At 34.7% G+C, this 16,395-nt stretch overlaps 1 protein-coding gene across 1 annotated transcript; it reads left to right on the forward strand.

Moving 5' to 3' along the window:
* The first annotated feature begins 2,268 nt into the window (after nt 1-2,268).
* LOC111623370 (DNA-directed RNA polymerase I subunit RPA1-like) lies at nt 2,269-15,376 on the forward strand. Its single transcript, XM_023365921.1, has 15 exons — nt 2,269-2,289; nt 2,370-2,498; nt 2,586-2,750; nt 2,831-3,024; nt 3,399-3,651; nt 3,732-3,956; nt 4,051-4,100; nt 8,684-8,851; nt 8,938-9,158; nt 12,702-12,829; nt 13,793-13,873; nt 13,977-14,144; nt 14,395-14,505; nt 14,936-15,128; nt 15,199-15,376. Exons 1-15 carry the CDS (start codon nt 2,269-2,271, stop codon nt 15,309-15,311), a joined length of 2,220 nt encoding a protein of 739 aa, XP_023221689.1. The 3' UTR covers nt 15,312-15,376.
* The last annotated feature ends 1,019 nt before the right edge of the window (nt 15,377-16,395 follow it).

Here is a 16,395-nt window from a genome sequence, read left to right on the forward strand (position 1 = left end):
GGCTTGCGTACTCCACTCCCCCCACACCTACTCACGCATACCGATGACGATGATCTGGGAGAAAATAAACTCAATCACAAACACCCTATGGCAGATTGAATGGGACAACTCCAAGACGGGAAGACTCTGCCATAGATTTATACCAACTCTAACGGCAAGGAAAAAAGCCCATCACTTTGAACCCGATCCAGACATGACCCAATGCCTAACGGGTCATGGGAAATTTCAGTCTTACCTTTACCGCTTTAAAAAACGCACGGACAATAAATGTGACTGTGAACTTAAAAGTGAGGGAGACGCCGAACATTTTATGTTCCACTGCCCTAAATTCCACCAGCATAGAGCAGAATTTTTTAGGGACACCATCACAAGTGGACTAACATGGCCACCACAGCTGGCAGACATCTTTGCCACCAAACGACTGTGGTGCAGCCTTCAAACATTCGTCAAGAAAACAAAAGAACTAAAACCGGACTACCTCAAAAAACAGCAACAAACACCGAATGACAATAGTCCAATCCACCAAACATCGGAAAGTGAAACAGACGAAGATAACAAGGACGGTTCCTGATCGTATATGCCATGTACAGTACATATAACTTCCCCTGTTTTACATTAATTAATTGCTCGATATTACCTTATATAAATTGTAAACATTAACCCTGAATACTGTTTGTATTGCCGCGCCATTTTGTTTATATGGTTTTCATGCTATTATTGGACCTTGTAACCATATTTTGATTTACTTAGTGTGTTGAGGCGTTTCGGGCGCCCATGGAACCCATGGTCACTTCCTTCCTCTCTCCTATCTATCTAACTTCCTCTTGCTGCTTATCATCTTACCTTCGAACCTTCTTTCCGTTTCCTATCTAAACGAGCTAAGTCAGTCAGCTAAAAGACCGACAGCTCTCTCACCCTCTTTTACAAATTACAAATTATATATATATTACTAGACAGCATAGCCAGTAATAGAACCCAGTATTTCACGTCTAATATTTTGTAGAAAACATTTATCTGGAGTACAGCCAGATTCCATGATTGTCTATTTTGTTCCCTCTTTACCAATGCAAGACATTACATTTGCTTATGTGATAGATTTTGAAGGCGCTGTAGTCATGGCCCCATATCTTAAAGCGGGGGCCCCCAGACCAGATTAATGGTGAGCCCCCACTCAAACACGAGACCTTAGTTAGTAATGCGAGGCGAGGGACCTAACCTAGAATATTAATTAAACTACATCAAGAATTAAATATTCTAATTAAATTGAACTCAATACTCCACAATAAAATCCAAATAAAGCAAAAAATACTTCATCGCCCAATTCTATTTTGTTACAACTGAAAATTTTACTTTATAATAACCAACTAAAACCAATAAAAATATTTGTACTTAATGAACAACTTCCTTTCTGAGATCGTTTTCTTGTTATGTTGTCTTATTTATCAGAGTTTTGGCATTCACGGGAATTGATTTGCTGGCAGAAATGGGGTCGTCATCCAAAATATTTGCTTGCATATCATCTTCATCTATGTCAAACTGGTTTTCTTCACTATTACGAAGACATTTCAAAACGTCTTTCACACATAATGGTTTTCAAGAAGACATAATTCTTTTTCGTTCAAATGACCATGTTCTATGTTGAACTATTTTTCAGCTTGGACATTTTGAAAATATTTAGAACTTGCATATGTCAATGTATATTACCACACCTAATATAGTTCCTTTTGGGTAATCAGCTTTAACCACTCTATAGTGAGGGGCAGATATATACATCCAGGGCGATCATGTGGCAGTGGTGAGGAACGGATATATCTGCTAAATTCTTTCGGAGGTATTGCCAAAAACTACTGTGAAAAAAAAATTCACATAAAAAATGAATTATGTAACAATAAAAAAAGACTTTTCTTTGCTAGACATAACTGTTTACAAAATATTTTTCTGAAACGGTAATGAGAAAAAAAAATGTGTGGAAAAATACTTTAAAGATTTCCCATGTTTATTCTCCACTACTTTGGGTAGCATCATACCTGAGTATCCCACTGCTGAAAGGTTAAACATTCTAAATGAGAAGAACACAATAGGGTCAAAACTGACCCATATTATCAGTTCTAGGTATATGAGTGTGGATTTTGAAAATAATGCTTATTCAGACTAGATTTTTTTTTATCTAAAAGGTAACCAAAATTTTGTAGGAATTGATGAAATTTGAAAATTCTTCCAAAATAACTACAAATTTTATACGAGATTAAACAGGCGAATATGTGAGAAATGACCCCATTTGCAGTTCTAGTGCTAAACTGTAGCCATTTGGGTTTGAGTTTAGGGCTTGAAATCAAATATATTAATTAACTAACATTTTTCTTTACTAGGGTCTGGTCGACACAGCTGTCAAGACCAGCAGAAGTGGTTATTTACAAAGATGTCTTATTAAACATTTGGAAGGAATCACAGTAAATTATGACTTAACAGTTAGAGATAGTGACGGTAGTGTTATTCAGGTAATAGCTATTACATTAAGCTTTTATCAATTATTATAAAAAGTTTAGTAGTAATTTATGTTTTTTATGTATAATTTAATGTTACAGTATCAATATGGAGAAGATGGATTAGATATTTTAAAAATGCAAATGCTGAAAGAAAAGCAGTTTCCCACCTTGATTAAAAATTACCATGCTGCGGTGAATGAATCCGAAATAAAAGAAGTGACTGAAAAATTAGATTGCAAACGGTCAAAAAAACTAAGAAAGGATGTAAGTTAAAAGAAGCATGCATTTATTAGAGATTAAATATATTTTTTATTGTTTTTAATAGTAGTCGTCTCTCTTTCCAGTTAAAAAGTTGGACGAAGAGACACGGAAATTACATACATCATCTGAGAGTTTCTGGTTTTACCGAATTTTCCAGTGAGTTTTTACAGCAGCTTCGAATTGAGCATCCGGGAAGAAATAATCTAACTGGATGCGAACATGCCAAAGAAAAGTTGTGTAAATTATGGCACGATATGGAAAGTGGTGACAAAGAAAGGTAGTATCACATGTTATGCAAAACATTATAAAAGTATTTTGAGAATTTTATTTGGATTTTTTAATTAAATACCTGTTTTAAATGTAACTAAATTATTAGCAATAAGAAGTGTTATTCTTATAAAAATAACTATTACTTTACAATAAGTTCCCCATTTATTGACAATGTTGTCGAAAATAACACGTGAGCAAATGAGATGTTTACGTTCAAGGAACAGGCTTGACAAATCTGTGAATATTTGTTATAAATTAAGTAAACTTAAGCTGCAGATCAAATGATGCAAAATTTTTATTGCATAATCATTCTATTGCTAATAATTTAATTAAATTATATCGGCACTTAACTTTTGTCATAAATTTTTTTTTCTGCTATAGATATAATAAGCCATGGGTGAAGCGTCCGGATCCTATTTCTTCTCAGGCGCAGATAGATACTAATTTTGGCTTAATATCGGAAAAGCTTGATTCTACCATAGAAAACTACATATCTTGTAATCGCACGCTTTTCAAAAATAGTAATCGGTCATCTGATTGGATTTCTAAAAAGCATTTCAGAAATCTCATATATTTTAAGTACTTAAAATCTCTTGCCAGTCCTGGAGAAGCGGTTGGCTTGCTAGCCGCTCAGGTAAGCTCGAATCTCAGTACAAAAATGCAAATTCATGTGTATATATTTACATATTTTTAAATCCAATTCTTATTCTATAGTCTATAGGAGAACCTTCCACTCAGATGACACTCAACACTTTTCACTTTGCTGGAAGAGGCGAAATGAACGTCACGCTCGGTATTCCGAGGTTGAGAGAGATATTGATGGTTGCAAGTACCAGCATTGCCACTCCCAGCATGGATCTTCCTCTTCTTCCCATTCCTGATGCTGAAAAAAAAGCCGAAGAATTGAGAAAAGCATTCACTGCTGTTCGTTTGGCACAGGTATCCAAATTCGATTAGATCAGATACAAGATTTTTAATTGAAACTTTGGTGCGTTAATGATAAAATATAACTGTAAATTATTCAATTAAATAGGTTTTAGAGAAATTAAAAGTTGTAGAATCTTTGAGAATTAAAGATAAAAGGTAAGATGTTAATTGATTTAATTATTTTAACAAGATTAAATATATTAAATATTATAAAATCTGTATGTAGAATTGTGTATTTGAAATGTATTTTGAGATCGGTGATGATTTTTCAGTTTCTTTCCCAAAGAAAAAGATAGACCCAAGGTTTTATCTAACCTGAAATTTACACTTTCATTATATGTAGTTTTGCTTATATGTCATACTGTTGAAGCACTGAGGTCTTGGGTTTTGTGTTTCTTGTGGCTATGTGAAATTTAGTATATTGTACACTAATTTATTATAGTCTTGTTTGAAATCTGCACATTGTTTATGCCAAGATGATATAATTATTAAAATTATTTCGAAATATGTTTGCAAAATGTAAGAAAATGTATGATATTTTTGAATTTGTATGAAAAATATGACCTTAGGGATGAAATATGCAGATGGATATTTTTGTGCATAAAATTAGATGTGAAATTCTGCACTAGTATGTACACACAGATATTTATTGTGTAGAAGTTGGGACTAGGACACTTCGTGAGTTTTGCTCGGAAATTTTGGTACAGACTTCCATGTGCTAACAGTTCTTCATGTGGAGGCAGTACACTCACTTTTCATTTTGACACACATTTACAAGTTCCCTGTCAAAATAATTCCATGTGAAAAAATATCCATGTGTGTGTTTCTGTCCTTAGGGATTTAATGTGAGTGGCATAACCAGTAAACCATAGTAAATATTTACTGATTATTCTATTCATATTACATCACCTACAAAAATTTGAGATTTCTATTCAGGCTGGAAGCCAAATCTCTCAGAATAGTAGGTAAATGCTGTTACCATTTTCATCATTCAGCAGTTGATAATGCATAAATTGTCATTTTAATCAGCAGGTGTACTTATCATAAGTATAGACTTTATAGAAACACAATTTATATACTCCCAAAACATTTCCATTTAACTAGTTCGTACAAAAGTTGTTGTATGAAAAATATTCTGATATTTCATTAGGTAAATTCTTAACAAAAATCTAGGCAGTCATTTTTTGACTGTCTAGAATTTTGGACTTTGGGACCTTGAAATGTCTAGAACAGTGATTCTCAACCACTGTGCCATGGCACTTTAGTGTGCCGCGAGATTTTTGAAATGTGTCGCCACTGCGAATACCCATACATAAGCGACGTCATACAAGTAGTTCAATTAGTTCTACCTTCCTAGGGTGCATTTGGAAATTGTAACTGGTGTTACCGGTAACTGCCAGTAGTTACCAAGGCATTTAAAAAACATGGCCTAAATAACCAACTGCGTTTAAAAGTCACTGGTTGTCCTGTGGTACTTACTGAAGTAACCATGTGTGCCGCCAAATTTTTAAATTATCAGAGGTGTACCGTGACGAAAAAAAGTTTGAGAATCACTGGTCTATAAATACAAAAAAAGTTGAGGTTCTGTACGTTACGTTATGTGTGGGGGGAGCAAAATTTTCTTCACCTGTTTTTGAAGCTTAATAACTCCTGTGCCTTTTATTTAAAAGTTTCTGAAATTTTACAGGGAGATTTGTGTATTAGGGGGATTGATGCTATTAAATTTTGGTGGTTAAAGGTTGAGAGGATGGAGAGATAGAGGAAGTTGTATCTCAAGTGGCGTTGGACTTAGATTTTATTTACTGGCATTTGCAATTTTTTTTATAAAACTCATCTCTATCCTCAAAATTAAACTTTTTGCCATTTTATAATAATTAATTATAATATAAAAAAAGTTTTTTAATAAAATCTCAACAGATGACATCTCGCACAATTTCAAGTTTTTTAATGTCACACAACTTATTATTGGATTTTTTATAATAGAACTAGCTGCAAGTACTCGCTTCGCTGGGTTTTTATTTGTTCGTACATTTATATGTAATATAGTTTTTTTTTTTTTTTACATAAAAGACTGTTTATCTTCCTCTACATAATCTTTCGTTGATTTGATGTGTTTCCCTATAATTTTCAAGTTGCTTTTCTGTTTGATTATTTCTGTTTCGACATGATTCGAAACTGCAAAAATTTTTTCTTACACTTTGACATTGTTTTTTATATTTTTACTTTTCACACTTCACTATTCACTTTTCACTTTCTACCTTTTTCTGGTATTCATATGCTTTTACTAATGAAAAATCAACTGAAGCATGTGCATCACACGTCTCCAAAAGCCATCCCCACTTCTCACACATAATGGTCCTGGACTGTTTGAAAACATTTAAGATTAAGATTACATTATAGCTAATCTTACCCATTTTCACAGAATGCAAGAATTAGGTCCCCTGTTTCCAGACTAATTAGAGAATTTTTACATGGGTCTAAAATATGTTCGATTTCTTGCAAAAACACAAAAAAATCACATCTGCGCCTGTAAATCTTGCATGCTGCTTACTCTTAACACTTCTGTTGTTAACACTTTCATTGTTACACATTTTCGAAGTCAACCACTTTTCAACCCCCATATCTCCCACACTGTTATAGCTATCGAGATGCAACCACCATAGTGCATGATGGGAGACTTGGGGCTACTACCACACACAAATGCCATTCATGTGTGATGTTTTGGCTGAAGAGTGAAATATAGGCACACACACATCCATTTATATATATATATAGATTATTAACCAACAAAGAAAATTTCTTAAGTTTTGTTTTTGATTTCTACGAAAAGAAACTTTTAATACTTTCAAATCGTATTCTTCTTGTCTTCAGACTCTCTTAATCTCAAATGCGACATTTCTTTGAGTAATTTTAAGCCTTAAAGCTTTATTTAAAAACTGGAATTGGTATCAAATTGAAAGATCATCGCAACTGTACTAGGAAAAAGTGATTATTAATAGAAATGGAATATTTTCATACTTTAAAATCAATTAATAAACCTAAATGGTGGCCTGTCACCAACTGTGTATGTATTAAAAGTATTACTGTTTACCAGCATGAGTGAGAGACGAGAAATGATGTCCCCACTTCTAGGCATCCACTTAGTTATGAATATATGAACTGAGTTGGAATGTGGATCTCCAGTGGCAATAGACTAATGTCTTACAGCATAACCATCTTAAATTCTTTATACAATTTATAAAATTTAAATTAATTATATATATCAGTATTTTGCCATTAATGTTTGTGACTTTAATGTTGCTGTTTGAATAGCAATATATAATTTATTATTTCAAAGTTTAATTCAAGTGAAGAGTATTATATTAAACTTTACAGTGTACATACTGTTTACAGTGATCATAGTAAAGTCTTCATATGTTCACAGATAGCTACAATTTATGAATATGACATATAGTTATAGTAAAGTGACTATGCACTAAGAGAGAGGACTACTTGTGGCACTCCCAGCGGTAAAATATGGAAGTCAGTGCTCCCATCTCAAATGATGTGTGGTATGGAAAAAGTGATTTACAAAGTCATAGAGGATAATCAATTTAATATGAAAGAACATCTTGTATACTTGAAAAGAGTGAATAGGAAGTGTGCAGTGTTAATGTGGATGTTGAACACAGACTGTAAAATTTGTATTTTTCATTTTCCTGTCTTTGTGCTGTATTCATTACTGTGTCATCACTTGCGCATATTGGTGTTTAAAAATTTGTTTTGTTGTTGGATCCACAAGAAAGTTTGAGGAACAAGGTACAATAACTGTTTCATATTTTAAATTTTAAGCATAAGAACTTGTTCTAACTTATTACAATATATCATCTTAAATTCTTCTCTTGTTTAAAATTTAAAACACATATCTTAACTAATTAGCATATTTAAAGTGAAAATTAATATGAGCAAAATAAAATAAAACAATAATTAAGATTATTGTTATTAATGTTGACAAAAAGATGTAAACCATTCTTATGCACAAAAACACACAACCCTTTTTGAGAGCTAATGGAATGCGGAGTTAAAAATTAGGAGACGAAGAGAATCGTTTTAACCGGTGAAAGTTTTAGGCACAGGTGATGTAGGATTTTGTTTAAGATCTTATATTTTTGGGGCATTTCACACAAATATATGTTTGTATTGGTCTTAGTGGGGCACCCAGGAGGTGGACCAAGGACCCTGGCACTCCCCAAAGTAAAAAAGAAGAAACTGATAAATTTTCCAAAAATTTATTCTAGTTAAAATTAATTTTCTTATTTATATTGTGTCATGGGTTCTGTTTCTATACTATTTATGAATTGGCAGCCACATACGGTGGGAATTTTATTGAATTCGCATAAAAAATTTTTTATTCATTTAACTCAGCTTCCCAAGATTAAATCTCAAATGCACTGTCAATTGGCCCAGTACTGAAAATTTAATAGTAGCTAGGATGCTACTATTAAATTTTCAGTACTGAACTTTACAATGTTAAATATTGTGTAATACATTTTTTACATTATATTTAAAAGAGGTCTCGCAAATCTATGCTTGCCTAGGGCCTTTCGTGACATAAAACTAGATTTGACTACTTGTAGCATAATATTTGTAATTTTATCTTTGAAATTGTCAAAATGTAAAAAAATTTGATAACTTATTTTAAAATTTAGATATAATTCTTTAGAAATGTATGTTAAAATCAGTTTTTAAAATGATTTTAGTGAAAGGAGCAGAAGTTATTGCATTCACTTCACTTTTCTTCCGTATAAAGCTTATAAGAGAGATTTTTGTGTAAATCCTTCTTCGATTTTGAAATTTATGGAAAGCAGTTTTACAAAACAGATCGTTCATGCAATTAAGAAAAAGTTGAAGATTTTAGCCGAAACTAAGTAAAGTATTTCAAATATAATAAACAAAGCTTAATTTTTTTGTTAGTTGAACATGAATTATTTTAATTGCCCCGGTTTTTATGTAGACCTGTATCAACTGAGAGAGGAACCAGAAATTTTAAAGCTGGATGGGGTAATGATTCTGACGAACCAATACAGGACGACAAAGAGGGCGAGAGTTCTGAAGAGGAGGAGGGGGATGGAGACACGACGTCGGCCAAACACCGGTCCAGACACGATCAAGAGCAGGAATACGAAGAACCAGAAGAAGAAGAAAGAATGGCTAATCCGGCCGACGAAATGTCAGGTACGAAATAAACTTCTGCAACATGACAGAATAGATCCAGGCTTTTGTTACCAAATTGCTTCCTTGAAACCATTGTTAAGCGTGTTATCCTATTTTTTGTGATCTCAACTTATGTTTCTGTAAATATAGTTAGATTATGTAATGCTACATATCACTAGCAAGAAAATTGACATTTTGTAGATCTTTTCTGCACTGTCTGGCATAAAATTTACATTGACATGTCTGTTTTGTGACTAATTTAGTTTGTCGTTGTCTGGTTCTATCTAACAAAAAGACAAACATCCTAGACAATTCTAGATAGAATTTTCATTACCTGTGTAATTAGACTTCTACTATCTTGAGTAAAAAAATTAAGATATTTATGGTGAATGCAAGAATTATGGCAAATTGGGGAGGAGTGCAATTGTGTAACATGTATGTAGTTTTAATATTTGATGTTTTCATCAGAAACAGTATTCCAAATGAAATTGACTAACCGATGCAGGATTACGTTAATTGTGTTTAAGTAGTCTTCTCTTTATGAAATCCCTCCTTCCATCCACAAAGAGAGTTGAGTTCTAAATGAGGTTAGATACAATCCGAGAAGAATCTGTGCCGACTTACTGTTGGGTCTCTACAAGTTTTTCTATACTAATTCAGTCTTTATAAGTTTGTAAGGACAGCCATTGACTACTACTATATCTCTAATTTTCTGAAATTGTAGGAAACTGTCACACAATAAATAATTCAATATGTTTATAGAATTATAAATTGGTACTATCTGCAGATGTATGCTGATTAAAATCTCTTGTTCTTTGAATAGATTTTTAATGGGACCAATATTGGTTTGAACAAATGGATGAATTTGTGGACAATATTAATTTATAGCTTTTTCTTCGAACCCATTGGCTAGTGACTTGATTTAAAGGCTGGTCCTACTTATTGGAAACTTGTTGCCGAACGTTTGAATCGCACATATATAATTTGAATTTACTTAAATCCAAAGCCAACAGTTGCACTTTGATCACTAGAATGCATTCTTTGCTTTCTTATGTAGAGAGACGGTAGAAAAAGAATTCTCCAAGACAATGACTACTCACTAACACTTCTAAAACTGGATTAATTGATCAACACACCAAAAAATCCTTGTTTTAGCAGGAGTTTTATTTTAATACAGACAAATGTTTTTGACCTGGTGATAGCCTCCTTTACATTCCTTATATGTCTGAAGCAGACCTATCACTAGAATGAAAATGTGTCTGCATTAAAATAAAAGTTTTACTACAGTAGTGTTAAAACAAGGTTTTTTTGCTCTATTGATTTGAGGCAATAATTTTGACTCATCAATTTTAGTACATTTGAAATTTATAATTAATGGGGAGAGCAACAAATATATTTAAATTTTGGACAGAATTACATATTTGTCAAACTCTGTTTTGCATCTTATTTTTCCCTGGCTCTGTGGATCCTTTTACTTTCCTGGCTGTTATGTATACAAAACAAGGGAGAGTATTGAAATCATGTCAAATTTGACCCTCTGAGTTTTTTTGCAAATCTTCATGTTTTGAGACCTTCTGAATCCAAAAAAGTCAAAAAAATGGCAAAAGAAATTCTGTGGATATGTGGGTGTTGGTGTTTCTTTCATTTAATATCTCAGGATGTAAAGATTAAGTAATAAAATTTGGCATGGTGGCTTATATATGAGGAGCATTGATGCTATTAAAGTTTGGTGGTTAAAGGTCAAGGTGGCGGGAGATAAAGGGGTTGTATGTATCTCCAATAGGGCGGGACTTAATGACTATTTTACTTGAAATTAGCATTTATACTTTATAAAACTAATACCAACCCTAAAAATTAGACATTTTCCATTTTATAGTAATTAAAAATATGAAAAGGTTTTTATAACAATCTCATAACAGATGGCACTCCACACAATTTTATTAAATTATATTGTAATTAAAATTATAAAAGTTATTTTTGAAATAAAATTGCATAATAGCTGGGAAAGTTATGCAATTCATTGCTGGATTTTTTTTTTCTTTGGACCTACAATGAGGCAGCCAGGCAGTGATGGATGGGGTCCAATGTATCCAAGAAGAGCCATTCCCAAAAAATTTCTGGGCTTTTTTGATTGCTCAAATTTGGTCAAGTCCCTACAGTGGTAGACCAATTCTCTGATCATCTTAAGTGGCTTTTTGCCAGTTGTTGTTCTGTCACTATCACACTCACCCATATGCATACAAAGTAGACTTTTCAGCATATCCAAAAGTATTTCAAAGCTATATATATACAGTCAACCCCCCTATAACACGGTAGATACGTTCCTGTTTTTATGAATCCAGCTTCTAGGAGTCCAGCCAATCACAGCCCGGCATGTATGCAGTTTACTGGCTACAACTGTTTGAAAGGTTTCTTCCATAAAATTAATCGATTCTAGACTAATTCAACTCAACATTTCTAAAATACATATAATTTTTTGGGGATAATCCATATAAACTATGCTATAAACAAAAAATTGTAGGATTACTTACCGAGTGTGCACTGTTAGACTATGCCGTTGTTTAAGTTTTCGTCGTGGAGATTGTCATCGAATGGCACTCGCGTGCTTCCTGATAAATTTTTTTTTTGCAAAAAATTCACTGAACTTTAAAGACATCATTACTATAAATATAATTTTTATGGACATTAAATAATAATTGGTTTTTGGTAGGTCCGCTGCTCATTTAAACTCAACAGTTTGTGCAATCCTGTTGCGACACGAGTCGGCGATGACGTTTTACCGAATTATAGGAGTTTTTTTTAGCATGTTTGTATGAATACTGCCACAATTTTTTCGCCATGATATAGGAATCTGAACTATAGGAACCCATGTTATAGGGGGTCAACTGTATATATATATAACACTAGCTGCAAGGACCTGGGTTTTTATTTGTTCGTACATTTGTATGTAATATAGTTTTTTTTTATGTATAAAAGACTGTTTTTCTAAGTAATCTAGAATCTAGCTGCAAGGACCTGCTTCACTGGGCAAAAAGTAACGATAGTGAAGATTAAGATAATTACATTATAGCCAATCTTACCCTTTTTCACAGAATGCAAGAATTAGGTCCCCTGTTTCCAGACTAATTAGAGAATTTTTACGTCCAGTCAAACGAACTATTTTCAATTTGATCAAATTTCTGGAACGTTTACAATCGTTCTATAATCGAACCAATTCGAATTCGAAAATTTTTAAAATTGAAATAGAAAATCTTTCACTTTCAACCACTTTCAAGCCCATATCTCCCGCACCCTGATAGCTATCGAGACGCAACTACCATAGTGCACGAACGGAGACTTGGGGCTACTACCACATACAAACACCATTCACGTGCGATGTGTAGTTTTGGCTGAAAAGTAAAATATAGGGACACACACGTCCATTTTTATATATATATATAGATATAGCTCTTATAAATTTAAAAAGTAGTCAAACAATACTCGGGATGCTTCAAAATATATTTTTTATTTTCTTATGAAATTAAAACAAAAAAAGTTTAAAATTTTTTTCGTATCTAATTATAGAAGTTGAAGACAATGATCAAGAGATAAAACAAGAACAAGAGGAGGAAAATGAAGAAATGACACCAATAGAAAAGATATCCCATTCCAAGCAAAAAATTCCAGATGTTATAAAAAATGAGAGAATAAGAGTAAGTAAACTTAGCTATTTATTTATATTGATTAATCTACAGGTTTTCCCAATACTTAAACAGTATAATACATACACACATCTGCCAAATATCATTTTGTATACAATACAAATGATATTTTGACACTTGAATGGCTTTATTGAATTTAGCAGAGCCATGTGAGCTCTAAAAATATTGTTTTTGATTGAATCATTTTCAGAATACAGAAGTTTAAAGCTGCAAAGACAATCTTCCTCTTCTGCATTCCTATTTTAATTATATTATATGTGGTATGTCTAAAACATTTGGCAAATGTTAGGATATCTTGAATGCAATGCATGCAATAAGTTAGAGCATGTGTCTGGATGTCTGGGAACGTGTCTAGAAGTGCCTCCTAGCACGGAATACGCATGGCTGCAAGTGGGTTTCTGCTGCAGTCATTTGATCAGTCTGCATGAGAGGTGGCATCAAAGAACAATGGAAGATCTGAAATGATTGTCAAAGTGCATCCAGTGCATAAGGTTCTACAAGCCTCAAAGTAGTTTTTTTGCTGCATAAAGTATTTTTAGCATAATGTATTATGTATGTACGATGACAAATTAACTATTTGGTAGAAGTCTGCTTTCGATCACCCTAAGGATTGTCATTCTCCATGCTTCCCTATCTTGGATTGGTTCTTTCGTGTGCATATTTGTCAGCCATGATTGTGTCCAGCCAGTGTGTTCTTTGGTGTCCTCTTATTCTCAGCCCACTGACCATGCCATCCATTAATGTTATCTCTGGGGAAATTGGCCTGCATTGTATGACCAAAATACGAGAGCTGCCACATTGTGCTTTTGTTTTACTAATGATATTTTTGAATGTATGCACAAACATTTGTCTCCAACACCATACCTCAAAAGCATTGATTATGTATATATAGCTTACAAATACTGTAATTTAACATTTTCTTCAATTAATTACCTTTTTCAATTACTTCTGTAGAAAGTGTTAATGATGCATTCTTGGCTGGTGGACTACGATTTTGACACAGAATCCGAGCTGTGGTGCAAGATAACTGTACAGGTGAGAAAATTATCTCATTTGGAAATTTCTTGGGCATTTAAAATTTTTTAGTATTACGTAGAGAGTTTATAATACTCAAATTTGAATTCTTTATTTGTGAAAGCTTGCATTAAATCAAAACAAATTGGACATGACCACATTAATGGAAGAGGAGGCTGCCAAAGCCATCGTCTATCAGACTCCGGGCATCAACAGGGCATTTGTGGTGAAAGACACAGACACCAAAGGCGGAAGCGGAAAAATGATCAAGACCGAAGGCGTCAACATTCAGGTACTGCAATTTTAAATCTCAAATATTTCATCGTAACAATATTTTGCTCATACGGCATGGCCAAACCACTCCAAACTATTCAAAACCGGTTGTAGTTTAGATTAAAGGGAAGTATGACAGTAAGAATACAATGCTTACAGTAGTAAAAAATGGCCTGAAAGTGTAAGATATTTTATGGCAGCAGAGGTGGAATGAGCAGCAATGCTCATTCCACCAATGTTTTTAACAATTTACGATTTTGTTTGTTTAGGAATTGTTTAAATACGAAAATATTTTGGACGTGAACCGCATCTACAGTAACGACATTCACGCCATATGCAGGACTTACGGAATTGAAGCAGCTGCCAGAGCCATAGTAAAGGTATGTCATTTTTATAATTTCTTAATTTCTTCGCTGCTATATATAACAGAGGAAAAGTGTGGCCATTGGTCAAAAAATGATCCCCCACAAGATTTTTACCTTTTCGGGATTGGGAGCATTGAAACGTAGGGAATGGAGAAAAAAACCAAATTTTTTTTTTTGCAGTGTGTGGGGGGCACGATTTTGTTCGTCCATTTTGAAGCTTAATAACTCCCGTGCCTTCTGTCGAAAATTTCAGAAATTTTACAGGGAGGTTTGTTTATTAGATCGATGCCAATAAATTTTGGCAGTAAAGATCAAGAAAATGGGGAGATAGGGGGTGGATCACGTATCGTATTTCGTGTGGGGTCGGACTAAATGAATATTTTATGTTGAAAACTCGACAGAAGTGTCAAAGCAATTATGATGAAACACAAATTTGTTCTGGTAGGAGGTGAAAAATGTGTTTGCCGTGTATGGAATCGAAGTGGACCCTAGACACCTGCTGCTGATTGCTGACTACATGACGTTCGACGGCGCCTACAAACCCTGCAACCGCGTGGGAATGGAGAATTCTTCTTCGCCCCTGCAGCAGATGAGTTTCGAGACCACCATGAAATTCCTAAACTCCGCCGTTCTCGCCGGTAAGGACAATTTAGTATCCGAATTACCCTTTTACCTTCGTGCCATTTTAAAACTCGTGTATTTTTCTAGGAGCCAAGGAACAATTAAGATCGCCCTCTTCGAGATTAGTCGTAGGTCACGTGGTTTCCGGAGGAACAGGATGCTTCGATTTGTTGCAGCCCATCTCCAAGTGTAAGCAGTAGCTTCTGCTTTGTACGAATTGTTGTATTTTTTGTAGTTTTGTAAATAAATTACAATATTTTTTTAATCCTCTATGTATTGACGTCTATAACTTTAATGATAAAATTCTTCATTTTTTTTTTTCCTAAATTTTTTAAAATTCTACTGATAAATTATTACCCGTTAAGACTTCTTGGATTGTGCCATCTTGTCTAAGCACATTGTCCCTTCACTGGATTAGTTAGAATGTTGGCTTATTTTCTGACAAGAAAACACTGGTCGTGGGTTTGTGCCTGGACACGTGGAATTTTCCAATTTCTTCAAGGTTTTTTTTTAAACTCTTTCCGCCCTGTGGGCACAAGAGGGCCTCTTTTTGCAAGCCCATTATGGGTTCGGCCAGGCCCACAATGGGGCCGCCGGGTGGTGAGGGACGGGGTCCGACATATCCGAACAGACCACCCTCCGAAAAATTCCTGGGGATTTTTTTCGATCCGTTCGGATTCGAACCCGGGTCCCCCAGAGCGGTAGGCTGCCACCTTGACCTCTCGGCCATCCGGCCGCCTATTTCTTCAAGGTGGTACTTAAACACTTAAATAGGGGCCAGTTTTCCATAGACATTAAATTCCCTCAAGACCTCCCAGGAGCGATTTTTAAATCGCCTCCAGGTTTACAGACAAACTTGGATAATGGGAGGGGGATTAAAAATTTCAAGAAAAATGCGGACATAATTTATGTACAGCCCCAACTCCCGTCGAGATATCTTCCCTTACAGTCGCTTCGCAGCGACGGACGATATGGCGTCCCGACTCCCGTCGAAACATTGCCCCGTTCAGCGCAGCGAGGGTCGATATTGAAGCCCCGACTCCCGTCGGGATATCTCCCCTTTCATTCGCAGCGAGGGACGATATAGCGTCCCGACTCCCGTCGGAACATCGCCCCGTTCAGCGCAGCGAGGGTCGATATTGAAGCCCCGACTCCCGTCGGGATATCTTCCCTAACAGTCGCAGCGAGGGACGATATAGCGTCCCGCCTCCCGTCGGAACATCGCCCCGTTCAGCGCAGCGAGGGTCGATATTGAAGCCCCGACTCCCGTCGGGATATCTCCCC

This window comes from Centruroides sculpturatus, unplaced genomic scaffold, assembly GCF_000671375.1.
Source record: "Centruroides sculpturatus isolate CEXI.00-Female unplaced genomic scaffold, Cexi_2.0 scaffold220, whole genome shotgun sequence".
NCBI classification, from domain to species: domain Eukaryota; kingdom Metazoa; phylum Arthropoda; class Arachnida; order Scorpiones; family Buthidae; genus Centruroides; species Centruroides sculpturatus.

Coding starts and splice junctions, on each gene's coding strand:
- LOC111623370 (XM_023365921.1), top strand. CDS start 2,269: ATGACCCCATTTGCAGTTCTA. Junction 3,957..4,050: donor CTGCTGTTCGTTTGGCACAG/GTATCCAAATTC, acceptor TCAATTAAATAG/GTTTTAGAGAAATTAAAAGT. Junction 14,506..14,935: donor CTGCCAGAGCCATAGTAAAG/GTATGTCATTTT, acceptor TTGTTCTGGTAG/GAGGTGAAAAATGTGTTTGC.